Raw genomic sequence first — 20,337 nt, 5'->3', positions numbered from 1 at the left:
TGAGCAACAGAAGAGTTCTGTGTTTCCTTTTTTCTAACATATGCCTCATGTTTCTTGACGCGAAATTTTAAGGCTCTCTTAGTTTGACCAATGTAAATTAAACCACACTGGCAAGGAATCCTATAAATACCCCAGGATTTCATATCCGGAATGGGGTCCTTGAGTATGGAACTCGGAATTGTTTTGATGGGAGAAGAAACGACCCAAAAGTTAAAATTTCTGCAAAATATGTGCAACTTTATAGCTAATTGATGGAAAGAAGGAAATGACAACAGAATTTTTATAATCTCCTAAAACAAAAGTGTGCCTTTTAGTGTGATGAGATGAGAATTTTTTAACTGCTTGATTAATAATATTGGGTGAAAAGCCCCTGTCAATAGCTATTACTTTTAAATAATTTAGTTCTTCATCAAGGCAAACCGATGAACGTTTACGGTGAACCGTAGTACTGAAGCTGGATGTGTTGTGTGTGACCAGAATGTCGAGAAATGGAAGAGAATTGCAAGTCTCAAGTTCTAAAGTGAACTGAATAGCAGGATCAATAGAATTCATTGTTGAAAGAACTTTATTGAAATCATCTTTATTACCTTCAAACAGGGTGAAAGTATCGTCTAGATAGAGGAACCATACCGGGACATTTAAAGTTTCAAACAATTTTGATTCATAATAATGCATATAGATATCAGCCAGGATGGGACTGAGGGAGTTTCCCATGACTAATCCCTCAGTTTGCTTGTAATATTCATTTTGGAAAACAAAATGTGTTTCTTTCAAACAGAGTTGAGTGAGAGAAATTAGCTCATCAATTTCGATGCAAGAGAAATGAAATTCGAGAAGTCTGGTTTCCAGACATCTTAATGCATCCTCCACTGGATGTAAAACTTCACTCTTTTGATGTAAAATCATTATTCACCAATGTTCCAGTGATATTCACCAGTGTTCCAACTGAAATGGGCAACTGATTCCATGCTGCTTCAAGGCTATGCCACACTTCATCAACCGTATTAGCTGGAGAGGGGTGGCAGGCCAGTCTTTCGGCAACCCATGACGAAATGTTCTCAATGGGTGAGAGATCTGGAGACTGTACAGGCCAGGGCATCAAATGAATACCCTGTGTATCGAGGAAGGTCAGATCAGAACGTGCAACATACAGTCTTGCATTGTTGGAAGATGGTGTTTGGCAGGGCATAACCACTGGACTTAAAGTCATTAAAAATGTACTAATCTGCTTTCAAATTATCGTTGATCCAAACCAGAGATGTGCATAACACATACCCAATGGCCACCTAAACCATCACACCAGAGGTGCACAGCCCCTATGCTGATATCGCATGCAAGCAAGCGGCGTGCAGTCTCCTCGGAGCCTCCAAATATGTATACGGTCATCAGAATACTGCAGACAGAACCAGAACTCGTCTGAAAAGATGACATTGTGGTACTCCTGTAGCAAGCTTTGTCATTCGGTGCACCAGAGTTGCCTTCTCTCTGTATGCTGCAGTGGCAAAGGGAAGATGAAATATTGGCCACCGTGCTAATAGTCCATGCTACAAACATGCACATTTCATGACTAATGGTCTGTGATGTGGTTGTACGGTTTTGCAGGAGTTAATCACAATATGTCTGTCCTCTGGGCATTAGTCATGGGAGGGCATTGAGATTCTGCATGCTGTTTAGCATGACCCTCAGTAACCCACTGATTCCATATTCGCATGGCAGTGGTTTGATGTCAACCAGTGCGAAAGGCGATATCATGGAATGATAATCCATACGCTCGAAAATCCTGCCTCTATCAAATTCTGACACTTGCTAACCCCGACCTTACAAAACGCTTTCCAAATGAGAAATCCACAACACAACTTTTCTTTTATGCAGTGCTTCAGATGTCGTTTCTCCTTCCTGTGTCATCTAAATGCACTCGCATACTAATCATTTACACATCCCAACCTGTTCTTCCTTTTATGTGATTTTGATGTTCGTCAGATTGTTCCTTTCTGATGTTGCAATTTTAATTGGCCAGCAGTATATAGTGTGTGTGGGTGTCACATTCCAAAATTATTCTGTTTCATGGTTTCTTAAGCAATCCTGCAAAGCAGAAAGCCTTATGCACAGTTTGTCTTTGCTGTCTATTGTCCATTGTCTGAAAATGTTAAACTTACAAAAATTGTGAGGTGCATATACACCCATGATGCTGTGGGAAAAATACGTCTCAATGTAGCTGTCCAGGAATAAAATTATGTCTTGTTTTCAGCCTGTAAATGTCATCTCTGTATCTATGCATAAAAGCCTTCACTAAGATGTTACTATGTAACCATCTCCAGCCAACTGATTGGAGCTATCACCCAATCATCAAGACATTACAGATAGCATTACATATACTTAAAAAAGGCTTCAAGGCAGCATATGGTTTTATCAGAATATAGAATAAATATCACATCATAGATAAAGAAAATTTTTATTTTAACAATTTTGTCAACAAACTTTCAATTCAAAACATGGCAAAAAGATGTTTGTTTATGTGAAGTAAAATATTTTAATTTTCACACATTTATATAGGCACTTCATGAAATGAAAACAAGAATAATGAAACCCTTTACATACAGCAAGTTCAGGTTTTTAAAAGTCACCAAAAATAGTTTAATTTTATACTTTTTACAACTTGCAAAACTGCTCTGATATTATGTTCATTCATATTATACAGAAAAATATATATCCTTTATTACTAATAACAACTAAAGCTCTATAGTCTTTTACTATTTCACACAATGAATGGATTTTTTATGGCATGCTGAAAAAATATAATACTTTCTTGCTATAAAGAGTTAAGCACCTTATGTTAAGTAAACCCACAAGAATATTCTCTTAAAAAATTAATACATTACAATATTCTTCTTTTGCTTAGTGCGTCAAAAGGAATATCAATTTTAATGATTTTTAATGATATCACAGAAAGCCCATAAATAATTCTTAATAAGAATTTTGATCATCTCATTCGGCATGAATTATCTGATAATAATATTAACTGATACTCAACAGATCTACTGTCTGAAAAAATATAATATTCACATAAATTACCACCAAGAATAGAATTAAATATCCTGTTTAAACTTGCATCTATCAGAAGAAAATATGTGTGCTTAGAGAAACACGCATCCTTTGTTGCTGGAAAATTCTCACACACTTTTTTTTTAAAAATCTTCAGCCTCTCTTTTTTTTTTTTTTTAAAGTTAAATCTTTAGTGGTAATAAAAAATACTTTATTATCAATTTGCACAAGTTTTAAATACTAGAGGGTATTTTAATCAAGTTATTTGATGAATTGTTTCATATCAAGAAACACAGCCACTATGCATAAAATAAAATGAATGAAAGAGCTTGTGGGCCAGCCCAAGCTTAATAATGTTCAAGGCATTTAATACTGAGAAAAAGTGACTGCCTTGGGAGGAAATTTTTGTTTTCCCAAACAGCATATCTCTGAAAATTTTTGGTCCAAAAGAATATTTAAAATTTCTTAATGAAAAGAAATAGGAAAACAACTTAAAAAGCTAACAAGAAAAAGTACTTTAAAATTGTCTTTGCGACCTTCTCACAGGACAGCTACATTTCATTAAAAACATCATTATTTATTTAAATAGTAGAGTTAAACATATTACAAAACACTAATGTTATAATCTAAGATAAGAAATGGTTCACTGTAATCTTATGCTATAAGCAGCATCTAAGGGAAAATTATAAACTATCGGACTTCCTGAAATCTAAAATTAAAAAAAAAAAAAAAAAAAAAAAAAAAAAAAAAAAAAAACTACATGAAATGGAATGATAAAACTCTACCATGCAGGATAAATTTTTGATTAAGACCATTTGCTATGAAATTAGTCTCTTACTCACAGTTCTACTAGCAAAGTAAAATTTTCAATCTGAAATATGTTTATCTCATTTTTAAAAAAATCCCAACATACATTTTTAACAAAGGAAAATTCCAAAACATAAGAGGAAAGAAAACAAATTAAAAAAAAATTAATATATTTCCAAATTAAAAATTTCCCATACACACAATTTTACAGCTACTTACAGCTAGGTCACACATACATTGTAAACGTATATGTTATTTCTTTTGCTAGGAACATTGGCAAAATCACAAAATTGTGCAAAAGAAAAAGAAGAGATGTTTGACACATTTTCAAATATATATGTGTGTGTGCATATATATATATATCTGTATACATTTATATTTTATACACAAAATACATACACCTAAAAATGTTCATTCTTACATTAATATACACATGACTTACACATCTACTTAAATATTAAATATGTTCCCTTGATTTGTCTATTTAGACGAAGGATGCTTAGATGGAAAAATAGCTCTGAATTCTAACAAAAGAAATTCCACAATTCTGTTTTGATGCATCATATCTAAAGCTATATTATTAGATGCTTGTTCCGGCCACATTAAAGTTGGTCCAAATACTATAGCTAAATTCTGTATTTGCATTCGATTTTGTTTGTGGAACTCAGTAACCCTGTTAAAAAATATATATACATATATATTAAAATTTTCTCCATATATAAGTCAACAAGGCACTAAATCATTACAATAAAGGAATTTATTATTATTAAGATGCCTTCATCAAGTGAAATTACGAAAGTTATCTATCAGTCTACTAAAAAAGTAAAATTAGCTTCTCAATGAAAATTTATTAGAAAATGCACTAATAATTTTCTATGGCTATTGATCAGGACTATGGTTATGATATGGCTATTGATCAGAATATTCAGAAGATGGCTATTGATCAGGACATTCAAAAGAACAAAAAAGCACTGAGGGCTAAGCCTTAGAAACAAACATTGTTCACAATCTTTATTATCATGCATTAAACATCTCACATCTGTATATACCTGTTAATTTTAGAAACATAAATGCTAATTGCCACAGAACTATATAAAATGAGGATTTTTATTTTTTATATAATATAAAACACTATGCAAAATTAATATATTTCATTTTTTTAATCACAAATCTATACAACAAAAATTTTTTAGCATCTGTAAAGATATTTCATGCATTTGCATTTATATCACAAGGAAACTTAATCTGACAGACTGCATAAATAAGTAAAAGGATAAAAAGGTAGAAGTAGAAAACAAGAACAGGAAAACATAATCACACTGTATAAATAAAAAAAGATTATTTCGCTAACATATTTAGAATAAAAGGGAAAAATAATTTTAATGAGTACAATATCGATGCAAATGGATAAAGTTGATAACTTTGAGATAGTAAATGTCAAAGAACAATGTTATCATATTTGATTATCAATCATTGAGTATGTTTAACCACTTCTACAACTTAATACAATTAAGGTGCCTCCCCTTGAACTGCCTCTGTACTAGGTAGGAGTGTCAGTTGATGACAAACCATCTCCAAAAGAAGAGAAAAAGACAATTCAGCTTTGCTATACATCTGGGGCTCCAATACAGGAACATTATGGAATTTAAAAGAACTTTCTCTTAATCCTCGAACACTACACCATCAACCCAGGGTCACCATTCCTGGCCACGAAGAGACCACAAAGGACGAATACTGACTGAATGTTTTGTATAAACAGATACTCAGCCCAAGTAAAGCTAACTTCACCATCAGAACTGCTTAAAAAAAGTTGAAAACTTTCTAATTTGTATCCAAAGATATCAATCACTTCACAATAGCACTTTCTCCACAGTCAGATATTATAAAACCACATCTATGTATGTTGTTCCTTTGCATAATTCTTTAATACAAAGAAATTGAATCTTGTAAGCTGGTCTAAAACAGTAGTAAATATCACTCACGTTATCAACCATGTGTAAGCAATATATAACATACTTATTTTGCAGTCATCAATTTATTTTATATTTCCAGATCGGCTTAACAAGATTTTGCCCAAAAACAAAAAAATTACACACATGGAAGTTTTTTTTTTAATGGAGGGGCCTAAGCTGACTTCGGCTTGGCCACTACTAAGGCCAGAAGTGGTGGTCACTTTATTATGGAGGCACCTAATAGGTATGCCACCTCTGCCCCCCCTGTGAAGGGACGGACAGTTACAACCATGCCTTCTCCAGGATTCAAACCCAGGCCCTTTGGTATCGCAGTCGGCTCCTCTAACCACTATACTGTCTGGGCGGCCCAAACATGGAATTTAGATTATTTTAAAGCCACAAAGGGGAATATATGCTTTAATTTTATATAATTTTACTACAATATCAGAACTTTAATGACATAACAATAATGTTAATACATTTTTAAAAAATCGCAAAAGAAATTCACAAATCATTAACTCAAATGTTGCCAGGCTCAAACACAGTAAAATGACAATTGCCAAATCTAGTGATGCCCAGAATCAGAATGTAGAAGTGATGAAATGTTTTAACATTTCTGTCCTCTTCCCTGCAAAATGTGGATTTGTCTAATCATGTAGAGAAGAATGCTAATTCAAAGTTGATTCAAATTTGAAAGGTTACCATTCTTCACTATGTTATATCTGACAGTAACCATAAAGGGAAATAAAAATAATTAATTGACCTTACAAATATGGCAAATCGTCATGACGGAACAATTTGGGATAGTTTTAGAAAAATAATGCTATCATAAAAATATCTTTAAGCACAAAATCATAAAAATACAGAGGTTTCCATAAAAATTATGAAAAATGCATAGAAGTTGGTATATATATGTCATAAATGATTAATAATATCCCAGGTATGAATCAAATACAGAATGGTTCTATAAAAAGAAGAGGTTGCCAAAAAAAAAAAAATAACAACCTAATCCAAGCTGGTATTTAGTTATATTAAAAGTCTGTCACAGCGACACAGAAATAGACAATGCAAATACAAGTATAAAATGGCAATGCTAATAAGCTTGACACGATTATAAAGAATAATCACTGTCTTATCAATTTTTATTATTAATTATGAACATAAATAGAACAAAAGCATCAAAATAAACATTAAATTTTCCCCTCAGATGAAAGAATTATAAAGAAGAACGATGAATGTGTCTCCCAGTTTGGGCTATGGCAGATGAGCTCACTTGAAGGTTACCTTGGCATGACACGGTGGATATAATACAATGGTCAAAAGGTTCTGCACTAAACTCATTAATTAATTACAGTGCCAAACAAAGCATAATATGTAGCAATGCAATTACAGTAGGCTTTAATTTCATGTAGTCGGGGGGGGGGGAAGGAAAGCAGGAATGTATAATTAGTGGGTATGCTAATCACAATACACCAAAAACTTACAATTATATTAATGCTTTATATACCAATGTAAACTGAATATAAAAAAAGTATACCTCAATAAATGTTCAAGCAAAACTTTTAGAGTTTCATAATTTGGTTCAGGCAATTTTAGCACTAAGTCCCTCAATGCTTCCAATTTGCTGTTGGCATCAGGTAAAGCTAAAAATAAATATAAATAATAATAGACACAAAAGTAACAGAACAAGTTAGCATTTGAACAATGCTGTTTAACAAAATTCAGTTATATGGAATGAAACTATCGACTGCATGTTTTGGAGGAAGGAAAATATTGGCCTACTGGACATCTTGCAAAAGAAAGCTATCTACATCCCAAACGTACCTCCATGATTTTTTACTTCAGTAATTCTCTTAGGTTTTTCTACCTTCAATGCACTTTTATTTAATGTTAGGCTAAGTCTTATTAAAATAGCCTAACATTTTTCTGGATGAAAATCTACAGGAAAAAAGCTTATTATACATTAGAAAACTCAGAAATATTTACTGAGCTTCCTTATGAAGGTTTGATTTTTACGAATATCCACATTACTAGCACATATCAAACATCAATAAGACTTTTTTTTCCTTTTCGAGAAAAAGCATTTACAGTTTTTTCGAATATTATGTGCTAGAAGACGTTTAAGTGGATTTTTTTTTAAACTTTGGGTACCCAAGCAAAACATAGTAGTGACAATGGCTCTCAAAATTTCATAAATTTTATTTTAATGCCACATTATTCATGAATCAGAAGTGGCTAAGCAAGTTACAACAAAACAGCAACAATTTGTCTCATAGAGGCTGAAAGGGGATTTCATGTTTCCCCCCTCTGCAATCCAGTATAATAAATAAATACTAATTTGCCTCAGAAATTCTCCACAAAAACACACCTTCCTTTAGGCAAACAGCTAAGTGGCCATAATTAACCAGCCATACTCATTCTTTAGATCACATCACCCTCTGCTTTCCTTCCAAAAGACATTTTTTTTCACTGCAGTCTCCTCATTGCTGAAGAGCATCAACAGCACTATCCTTATAAATAATATTATTATAAATAATCCTTATAAATGTTATCCTTTGTAATTTTACACTTATACTACCACAATCTGCCATTTCCTTTTCAAACAAAAGATGGGATACATTGCTCAAACTGATTAGGATACACAATGATGCACAAAGATAGCATGTGGACAAGCATTTATTTACATGTACAAGCTGAAGAAAACAAAATAGGGTTCAATCATTCAACTGTTAAGTAGCTTCTAATTCAGTTAATTGTTTTGTATCTTGATCATCCCATGCTTCTCCAGTTTACAATGATGACATAATGCAATGCTACAATATTTCTGACTGTCAAAATTTATGGCATAAAAAATGTCTTTATAAACAAACCTACGTAGCACTAAGTCTCCTGAAGCTTTGCACAAATATACTACCCTGTGAGTGATTTTAGTAATCTTCATAAACCTAAATAATTAAAAACAAGTTTTCTCATTATTAGTTCATGATATTTGTGAAATGAAAATCAGATCTCATATTTTAAGTTGAATATATGCTAACATAATCTGCCTTTACAGACACATGCAAATAAATCTTAATATGAAATAACAATTATGCATTTCAGTAAAAGAATCTTAAATCTCTTAAATTTTTGTTACAATCTCAGCAATCTTTGTTATCAAAATCTTTGTTACAATCTTAGCATAAAAAAAATTTAAATCAAGTTTGTTCTGTATCACAGGTTACTTTAGTTTACAGAAAAATATGTTAACTATTAAATTTAATTTGTAAAATAGAAGAATTGATTCAAATATCACAAAACAAATTTTTTTTTTGAATATAATGTTTAAATAGAATTCATTATAAGAGTATCTAAAATTTGTGCATTTAACAACTTTTCTAATGCAGTTTTATACTGCATGAGCTTTATTTATAGCATTTTGCTGTAATTTTTAACACTTTTTTTAATATTGAAGAACTTTCTTGAACTGAATTAGATATACAACTTTGGATCATCATCATTATTTTTTTTATTTACATAATTTGAATGCAATTTGCTTACAGTTGCTGTAGCTACAGTTCTTTTTTTTTAAAATTTGTCTTACCTAATGTGGTTTCTGTAAATTATTAAAATTCTTATAGTTGCAAGATTTAATATACTGTAAAATATAGATTGATCATCTTGTTGCAGCTTTTGCAGCATACTTACATGGACAATAATCAACACAGCACCTGGTTTTTAATTTTGATATTTAATGGTTTTTAATTTTGATATTTAATTTTTGATATTTAATTTTTGATATTTAATTGTTTTTAATTGTTAATTTTAATTTTAAGTGTTCATTTCACAATAATCTATTTCACAGGTCAGCTTGAATTTATGGTCATCATTACAGTAAAGCCTTTCTCATTCTTATCTAATATACTGCTAATGCAGTGTCAGTATTTACCTGTCTGTATACACAGCTGCAAAATTAAAAAAGCTCTTCCAACTTTTCAAATTACCTAATTTTTTTTTTGTTTTTGGGTGGTATGCACATTTGCTACAGCAGTTGCTATATACTTATCAATTCAATTCTGTCAATTTCACAGTTTCAAGATCTGTTAAATGTCACGTCATATTCTAGACTTTTATACAATTATGTAAAGATTTAATTTCACATGCTCTCTTTATCTTCAAGTTCAGAATAACTCTATTATGAAGAGATCTTTAGCATATTAAAAGACTAGAAATAAATTAATCAAGACATGCAATAAATTAAACTAAAATTTATGATTACTTGCAGTAGGTATTTACCAAGGGTTTATTAAGAAATACATTAAATTTAATGCTGAAAAAATACAATATAACAAATCATTAGCCTTATGTAAACTTTTTTTACACAATTATGCAACATAATGCTAATTATGAAATTTACTTATATGTATCCTTAAATACCCACTCCATTAATTTTAAGACAAACAACATAAGACACAAAACACAACATACCAATGGCATTTAAAAAATGGTCAAACATATTAAATGGAAACAAAGGCTCTTTCATCTCCCTGAAGAACATTTTAAGTGCTCCTGTCAGTACATGCACATCTTCTTCCTCATTCAAACAAGAATAGTCATCTAAAATCATTCAAATAATGAAACAGAATTAATTACTGTGCAAATTTTCATACTTAGGTATGAAAAGATTAACAGGATGAGCGGTACTTCTCCCATTTCACTGGCACAGGTGATAAGTCAAGTCGCCAAAAAAGATACAACTTACGCCAAATGGAATATCCCTGCTGGTAAACTTTTACTGCCACTTTTTCAAAACAAGTAGCAGCCATTTCTTAGTTGCTTCTTTTTCCTAATACGTCAAAAATGGATGAAAAGCTGATGAAAATTTGGGATTTGCCCAGAACAGAGGAAGAAACCATCAGATTCTTTCCAGTGAAAGGCGTTTTGCATAAAATTGCAACATGTGATAATAATTATGAAATAAATTAGTATTTTGTGGACAAAATTCAATGGTGCTGCAACCTTTCAACTTGTCATAGTAAACTATGTATTTTGGCAAATAAAGACTACCTAGTGAGATTTGCGCCAGCAAAATGGAAAAGTACCGAATGAGTTAAAAAAGAAAATGGACACTAATTACCCCCAAAATCTATGTACACCGATTTAATGGGTGAAAACATAAGAAGCAAGTCATATATTTTTTAATAGTTCCCCCCTGGTTTGCTTGTTTATGTACAGTATGGGAGTTCGTGTGAAAGATTCTGTGTAATAAGTAAAGCATTTCATATTTTCATTTTTCTTTACAAATTATTATACATATAAATTAGAAGGGAAAAGTTCATCCTATAAAATTCATTTATTGCAAATTTAAATTTAATGGATTATAAAGAAAATTACATTCACAGCAAAAGATTAAAATGATGTAACTTTTCTTTAAACAAAAGTAAATATGCCCTTTTATGTTGAAACATAAAAATATTAAAGTATTACATTTTGATTTTTAGTGCTTTTAAGTGATTGCTCATTTCTATAAATTAAAAGGCCACCAATTTCTGTATTAACATTTTTAAATAATACTTTTATACAATATGCCTGTAATTAAAGTAAAACATTAACTTTGCTAAAATACTTATGCCCTGTGAATATCAGATGTGAATAACAGCTTTCATTAGCATTTATTCTATTAAAAGTTTTCTTAGGAAAGGAGCCTATAGTTCTTTTGATATTTTTCTTTTGGTTAAATATACAGGGGATGACTGATTACTTAATATTAGAATTTTCTGCTAATTCTAGTAATATTTTTTATTCCAAATATTCAGTGATTAAATTCATTACTTGTCTTACCAAACCATGTTTTTCATTGTTTCTTAATGACACTAAATGCCTTCATACGCTTAAAACAGAAGGAATATTTATTATCAGTTGGAAGTTGATTGATGGTTCTGATGCTGCCAAATTAATATGTAAATAATTTTATTATTAGTGCTTATTTTTTATTTTTGAATTTAGAACAAGGTTCAAATTATGGGCAGTTTGTGTAAAATTATGCACAGAATAAAGGAATAAAGCAACAACAAGGTAAAAATAAAGAGATAATTTCTATAAGAGATGCAAATATATCATTACACAATGGGTTAATGGTTTCTATGTACAGTGCACATTTTAAAACTAAATTGAAAACAATAACAATAGATAAAATTAGAATTGAAAACAATAATTAATAATAATATATAAAATGAGAATAAAATGATTCATGATTAAATATAAGAAACATCCTTCAAATTAAGAAAAGCTAGTGATAAAGAGAAATTCACTAAGTGGGAAAAAACTCTTATTACAGTGGTTACGAGTGAGGTTTGAACTCACGATCTTTGCCTTTACAATCCAGCATGTTAACCACTCAGCTACCTATGATACTTAGTTGAAAGAAAATAAGGGAATAAGTAGTAGTCATCACAAAGGTAATTTAATCAATATTCAATAAATGAGTGGTGGATGGTCCAGGTTATAACTGTTCTGAAAAATTTCTTAGCTGTATTTTATTGAATACTCTTTCACAGTCAACTGCTTTATAGAAGTTATTTTGTTGAAGTTAGTATATAGAGGTATTTGACATATGAAATACAGCTTCTTGTTCCACATGAAATAATGAACATTTGTAATCATTAAGGAGAATTTTGTAAGGCAGAGAACTTGATTTCATAGAAATTGTAATTCATTTAGGTTCCTACTGCTTACAGTATTACATACAGGTGAAGCATATGGATATACAGTCAAAAGTCTTTAATCCGGACTCGTCGGGACTTCGGCGATTCCGGACTATCGGTTTTTCCGGATATCATCAGTTTAAATCTGGTCAGATGGCATGCAGAAATTATAAAATTAAAAATATGAAACTGTAATTTATGAAATAAGGAGCAATTATGATCTAACGGGCATCAAAATTTACAAAAAAAAAGGCGCTTATTACTTATTTGTTTACTTTATTAAACATTTCTTTCAATGCACACATGCATAAAGCATACATTACGCATAGTCGAAATTAGAAAATTGCAACCAGAAAACTATTTGATGTGTATTCGTGATATTTAGACGAGGAATTTGATTTAAATCATATCAAAGACGGAGTGCATCCAGATGAAATACTACATTTAGTAAGGAATTATAAGCCGAATAAAATAAATACATCTGCCCTGAAGATAAGGATAGTGCTGACAGATCAACTTCCAGTTCATTGCGTACCGCGGCGTCTTCCCCCCGCAGAGCAGCGTGAAATTGATAAACAGATTTCGGAATGGTTAGATAAACAAAGGATATGCCTTTATCCATTTTTTGCAGCAATTCCACGTTTTGTTTGATGGACATCGAAACATGCTTTCGCTTTGTAGATCCTTTGGCAGCTCCAGAATTGGAAATTCTTTTTGACATAATTAAAAAGTCAAGTTTACTTTTATAAAATTGCTCTAACAGTCTGCAAAAAATAATAAGCCTGATATAATTAGAAGATTAAGGAACAATGCAATCTGCAACATTAACTGAAATAGATAATTAGATAATTTTAGCTTAGCTTATACCGTCCGTTATACATTAAACGCGCATGAGTAAACGTATTATGTGCATGCGTAAAGGTGTTATGCACATGTGTAAACGCATAATGCATTTACACATGCGCAGAAAGTTTGTAGCTTTGATGTCCGGATTATAGATCATTCTGGATTATGGATGTCTGGTTTAAAGGCTTTTGACTGTACTGGTCAGATCATTGCTTTAGAAAACATACAGTTTTTCCCCTTTAATGAGAATTCGAAATTTCTACCAATATATTTGGTTTAAGAGAACTGAGCATGTTGTAAACAATGCTGATGATTTTATAACTGTGGATAGTTATGATGTCTTATAACAAAAATTCGTTGCTATGTGGTTCCCACACTATATTAAAAAGTGTACACAAGAAGATTTTTCCGATTATGACATGCAATCAGAAATCACTCAGCTATTGGCTGTTTGTTCATGTCGCGGATGAAAAAGCTGAACACGCGCGAACTCAGGTTTACGACTTCTGCATAATGCAAATTTACAAGGCGGGAAAAAACAGCAACAACTACATTGGAAGTGTACTTGGTGTCGATGGGCCTACACTCCTCAAATGACTGCCATATATGAGCAACACCTGATTAAGACATTTAAAGGTCCTAAGCACTTAAAAAGATTTTGTGCCCCCACATACTTTTATGCCAATTCCCCCCCCCAATTCTCAGTTTTGGGTTAACTGCACGATACATTCCATGATAAAACTGACAAAGAGCACTTTTTTTTGGTGCTACCTTTCCTTGATGGCTTATTTTGCTTAATGGTTAAACCTCTGAGCACCATGACTGGCTTTATCTGGTCACAAGATTTTTTTGTCACTTGATATATATTAGCTTATAATTTAAGATATTTTACTTTTTAATAATATTAACGTTATCTTAATAAATGTAAGTTTAAGAAAACCCAGACTAAAATAAGTAAATATATAAATTTAGTTAATAAATGCTGTCTAAATACAGGTCTTCATGATGAAATCAAAAACCTGCACTGGCTCAGGGGTTTAATCCAGCCTTGTATATGAGGAATGAAATATTTTTACTACAGATATAGTGAATTAAATAACATTTTACGAAATATATGATTATGACGTACAAAACATATTGGAAAAATGACTTTCTCACCTTCTAATTACTAATGAATTGAATCGCAACTCAGGATTACATACAAGAAAAAATAACTGAAATTCAGTAAGATAAACATTAACTGCATTATTTTATATGAAATGGCATTAAAATAATTTAAGCTAATACCCACTCAATTTTTAAAGTAGAAATAGTCTCTCTTCTAATTCTACACAAAATTTCCCCCACACTTTTTTATATCAATTTCCATTTTCACACTGTACAGAATGAAAATTCATCTAACAACCAACAAAATAATAAAGTCAAATATCATAAATGCTACTTTTAATAGCACTGAGCATCATGCCTGCCACTAGAATTCTAATAAAATAAATAACACAATAATGCAACTGATGCATGAAAAAATGAACAAAGATACCTTGATTGACATGAATTCTAATTTTCTGAACTTGAGAAAGATTACCACTTGCTCTATACAACCCATCTGCTGTTAATTCTGAAGGTAGGGGAAAAAATTAGAAAATAGTAGTATGTACACAAAATAATAAAATATAACTGATACTGAATAAATCAATTTGAGCATCATAAAATTAAACATTAAATAAGTATATTCAAAATGAGTTGCAAGTAAAATAGAAAATACTCCATACAAATAATATAGAGTAATGCTAAAAAATTTCATATCCCACACCTGTTTAGAAGACAAATATATTTCCATACACTAAAACAGCCACATTATTTAATAACATATAAACTAATCAATTGGAAACTTTTTGAAAGCGAATTTAGGATGTTTATCATGCTTCTATAACCATATGCCCGTAGGTAAAGAAATACATAGAACACTCTCTTTTTAAAAATAACACAATTGGAAACAAGAAAATAACTTGCAGCAAATTTACTGCTCAAAAGATTACCAAAAAGTAAAATATAAGGTGTGCAACATGTTTATGCTTCAGAATTCATTTTTATATTCTCATTTTTATGAAATAATAATAATATACTGTATAATGGGAATTATTTTCATCCAGAAAGAAAACAATTTTAACAGAGTTGCTAAATTTCACAGCAAATCATATATAGAAATGAATTTTCTTAAGATACTTTAATTCAGATATCTAAGAGAATCTCAAACACTGTACACGCTATCCTTATGGGCTTAATACTTACATTCAGAGTCACAAAGATAATTCCAATAAATCAATATTCAGCCAATTTAAACCTTACAACACCAAAACGCAGAGGAAAAAGAGGAAGTAGAATCAACAATAATTTTTTTTTACCAACTTGAGATACAATTAAAAAATTTATTTAATTCTGCAAATTTCCCCAAGAAACTACTTACCTGGTTACACTCTTTTAATAACAAATTTCTTTTAATACTTGAAAAATATTTTCGTTCACAATACAGCAATTTACAAATTATTTAAAGATCTAGTTCTTGATTACGGTAAATACACATTTTCTAACTATCATACTAAACGCAAAATTTACATTAAAATCAATTTTCTCCATCTGCAGTTTGACAAATTACTCTTCTCTTGAATTTTCAACAAATGCAAAGTTTTCTTTCCAGCTTTTGACATCAGACCAGTAGTTGCATTTAAATATATATATATATATATATATATATATATATATATATATATAAATTAAGCAGGTTATTAACTAACCACCATGAAATAGAAACGTCGGCTGAACGATATTGCAAATTAGACTAGAAGAGAAACACGCTAATGTGATAATCAAAATCGTAAAAACAACCTTGTATTTAGCGTAAGTATATTGAAACACTCAATCGATTTCGAGGGCAGCTAAAGGTCCCTCCTCATCAGGAGAAAGAAATACCTAGAAAGAAGAAAATAAAGGGGAAGGAGTCTCAGAAACACGTGGTCCTTATCAGCACTGCACGTGGTTATAACTGGATTTTTAATGAGAGTTACACTGGCCGCCTACTTTTACTGAGCCAGGCTATCTGATTAAGCATAAAGGACAAGAAAAATTAGCAAAGTTAAAAATAGGGAGCGACCTACCTCCTCGCGTTTGGTACTACCAGAGGGTATAAAAATCCATTCAATGGTTGCTTTCCATTATTTGAAGTTCAGATTTTGAGCGTGAAGGTACATTTGCCCCTCGCTCCCTATTTTTAACTTCGCTAATTTTTCTTGTCCTTTACGCTTGATCAGATAGCCTGGCTCAGTAAAAGTAGGCGGCCAGTGCAACTCTCATTAAAAATCCAGTTATAACCACGTGCAGTGCTGATAAGGACCACGTGTTTCTGAGACTCCTTCCCCTTTATTTTCTTCTTTCTAGGTATTTCTTTCTCCTGATGAGGAGGGACCTTTAGCTGCCCTCGAAATCGATTGAGTGTTTCAATATTACTTACGCTAAATACAAGGTTGTTTTTACGATTTTGATATTGCAAATTGCCTAAATTCAGTCTGTACGTAGACGATCAACACCAGCACATAATTACTGAAAACTTGGATAGCATTCAAAACATGCAACTTAAAAAACTCACGAGTTATGGAGTAAAATATAGACTAGTCAGATATGTGAACAAAAATCACTGTTAAAAAATTTAGAAAATAGCATTAACAAATTCATCGTTAAAGCCAGCTATCAGCACAATTTGCCTATCAATACTTTTTTTAAATGGAAAAATGAAATCTTTAAGCAAATTAATACTCAACTAAAACCAATAAAATTTCAAGGTCAATTAAATTGGTGTCAACTATTGAGAATTTAAAACAACTATTCAATATTACCAAAATTGATAAAGCAAATAATAACTATAGCATTATATGAAAACTTTTCTACACAACTATTATTGCTAAAGAACTTTTTAACATCAATACTTATCAATTAGCAAACACTACAGAAACCTCTATAATTAAGAGAATTAAAACTTTTCATAAGAAACTCAAAATTTCTGTAAATCCAAGGTATAACAGATTTACTAACATGTGTGCTCTTCCCAAATTCTATAAAACACCATAAAAATTCGGATTCATTGCAAATGGCACCACTAATTACAATAAAAACCTAGACTACTATTTTGCACTTAAATTTTTTTTAAAAATTTATCTTCAATAATTGTAACACTGAACATAATTATTGCTGGATCATCAATAATAACACTCCTGTTATTAATACTGTTCAGTCTATTGACATACAAAATATTAACTGCTATGACTTTGAAAACTTATATACCTCGCTTCCATTAGAAAAAATCTCTACTAGCCTACTCGATCTGCCTAAAATCTTTCCTGTTACGCTCACAGTTATAGACTTTATTAGATGGAAAACCTTCCTTAAATGCACTATTTTTAATAACTACATTAAATTTCAAAATCAACTTTTTAAGCAAGTTAGGAATCCCAATGGTAGAGCACACTAGTACATCCATTTGTAATCTCTTTATTCATTAAACAATTTACCTTTCAAAAAATTTACAGGAACACAATTTAATTTACCATGCCCATACTTACAGATATATACATGATCTTATTACCTTTAATAATTTTAACAAGATTGAAACTTCAGAAATTTATCCAGAGTGCCTTACTCTTGACTATATAGATCTTCAAATAATTAACTACAAAAAAATTCTACTGCATGACAAAAGACACAACTTCAATTTTAATATTAACAAATTAATAAATTGGACTTTCAATATTTCCAAGAAAGTTATTAGTAATACTATATTACATGAAATAAAATGCATTAAAAGTATTTGCACAGATACAATAACTCTACTACTTATTAAAATTCTTAAAAATAATAAAGTACCAAATAACTTTATTAATCATTGTCTTAACAGAGCAGGCGTTAAAAACTTAAACTAAATCATTTGGCTGATAGGGATATGAAAATTTATTCCTAAACCTTAAAATGTGGTATATGTTAGATGACTGTTAGTTAAAAGATTTGTAAATAGTGTAATTAATGATGTTATTGTATATAATGTAAAAATCATCATTTCTGGCATTTTCTTTATTGCTGTTACAAAACAATGGGCCTATTTCCAAACTTTCTAAGTCTGCTTAAAAGCTCTTGAGGAGTGAAGCTTACTAAGTACGTTTTCCCTCTTTCTGCTATGACAATTAGACAGAAATTAATTAATTTCTTTTGTTTGGTCAGTTTAAAATCAAAACTTACACAGACATCTCTTACACTTGAAAGAAAGTTCCACGACCACTTCTTTCCCACATTCTAAAAATAGATTCCAAAAGTTCCCATCTACATCCTCACTCATTCTTTCTGCATCTGTGTTCTCCATCCTGATTCGAATTCCAAATTCCATTCTGATTACAAACAAAGTAACAAACCTACCTTGCTTTAAAAAACTAGCAAACACACAAGTGAATTAATTCATCTTCTGGCAATTTATCTATATTATCTACATTTTTAATTTTACCTTTTTGTTTTCTGTGAACATTATTTTATTCACCTTACTTGTTTGTTTTTACAAAAACTGCATTATTTTTACAAAGTTTACATGAGTTAATGTGATTAAAGGCGAGGGTGTCGGGAGGCATTTTTCTCAAGTTGGAAATTTTCTTACTTGTTTGATTGTTTTACAAAAACTGCATTATGTTCATTATCTTTACAAAGTTTACACTGAGTTAAGGTGATTAAACGCGAGCATGTCGGAGGCATTTTTCTCAAGTAACAAACTACAACTCACTCTTACAATAACATATCACGATTTTGAAACTTATTTTTAAACTTGATGGAACAGCCACTTTCTCACTGAATTCTATACAGCGCATTTACTTCAATTTATCTAACTTAAACTTTATTTACTTAGCTTTATCAACTCATTTCACTAAAAACGTTTTTGGCATAATAATTCCTACTTGAGAAAAAGATAAAAACACCTTCGGATTTATCAATTATTGTTAACTGATCGGAAGTTGGGTTGTTTTCCTTGAAAAGTCAACTAATCGGTGGTCAATGACGATAATTACTTGATTTATTGATTACATTTCCAATTTTAAATATATCTTTTTAAAAGTTTTCAATTTTGATGTTTCTATTACAAAAAATTTTTCAGGATACATTTTTAAATATGCTTACAAGTTACTTTATTTCACTAGAATTCTAACCACTTTATCAAAGGAGATAATATACGAAATAATCCATTCAATAAATAAATTATATATTACACACACATTTATTTAATTTTATATATATTATTTATATACACACACACAGAAAATAACTTTATTAAAAACTGATTTCAGTCATTTTGGTGTAAGTTATATATACTGTAGAGCCTCAATCACAAATAAATTATTTGAACAAAAAATGTCATGGATGATGAACAGTATCTTGAGTTTGCCAACAGTGCTTGAATTGATGATGAATAGTATCTTGCCAATTTGGGTGATATACGACACCCAAATTGGCAACATATTGTTTTCAAAAGTTTTTAAAGTACTCGTGCTCTGTGCCATACAATTAACACTAAGAAGCTCCTAAAAACATCATTTTAATATTTTTCTTTGCTTAACTCTTATTAACTAAACCTGCCAGCAAGTGACTTTTAGGCCCATTAATTCTACCTCGAGGAAATTATGGCCAGATTATGTTGCAAGCCAATAGTATGTTCTGGCCAATAGTATGTTTAAATATTTTTTTAAAGTGTTTCTAGGCAAAAACCATAGGCTAGGAGGTTAGTAAAGGACCATAAAAACGAGTTCAGCAAGAAAAGAACTAACTTCTGAAGCAGTAAAAAAGGCAATTTTGGATAAAGGCTGTTTAGAACAGGTGGAGAAAAAAGGGGGTGAAATTTATTCAAAATAGGATAAAATGGAAAGTTATCATAAAGATTTCACCTTGATGAAGCTGTAGCAAGTTATAGCATGAGCATTTTCAATGAC

General features: G+C 30.8%; 1 protein-coding gene across 3 annotated transcripts in view; it reads right to left on the bottom strand.

Moving 5' to 3' along the window:
• Nucleotides 1–2,436: 2,436 nt before the first annotated feature.
• The window catches only part of LOC118188587 (rho GTPase-activating protein 12-like), a 131,158-nt gene continuing 113,257 nt past the window's right edge, over nucleotides 2,437–20,337 (bottom strand). For all 3 annotated transcript variants that reach the window (XM_035359063.2, XM_035359065.2, XM_035359064.2), the window contains 4 exons: nucleotides 14,868–14,945; nucleotides 10,269–10,397; nucleotides 7,339–7,444; nucleotides 2,437–4,522 (listed from right to left, as the gene is read on the bottom strand). In XM_035359063.2, coding sequence (XP_035214954.2) covers nucleotides 4,330–4,522; nucleotides 7,339–7,444; nucleotides 10,269–10,397; nucleotides 14,868–14,945 — 506 coding nt within the window. In that variant the 3' untranslated portion in view covers nucleotides 2,437–4,329. The remainder of the gene's footprint in view (nucleotides 4,523–7,338; nucleotides 7,445–10,268; nucleotides 10,398–14,867; nucleotides 14,946–20,337) is intronic.

This window comes from Stegodyphus dumicola, chromosome X1 (assembly GCF_044657685.1).
Source record: "Stegodyphus dumicola isolate Sdum_Otavi_A_Nest chromosome X1, ASM4465768v1".
NCBI classification, from domain to species: Eukaryota; Metazoa; Arthropoda; class Arachnida; order Araneae; family Eresidae; genus Stegodyphus; species Stegodyphus dumicola.
This window is presented reverse-complemented; position numbering and strand designations above follow the sequence as displayed.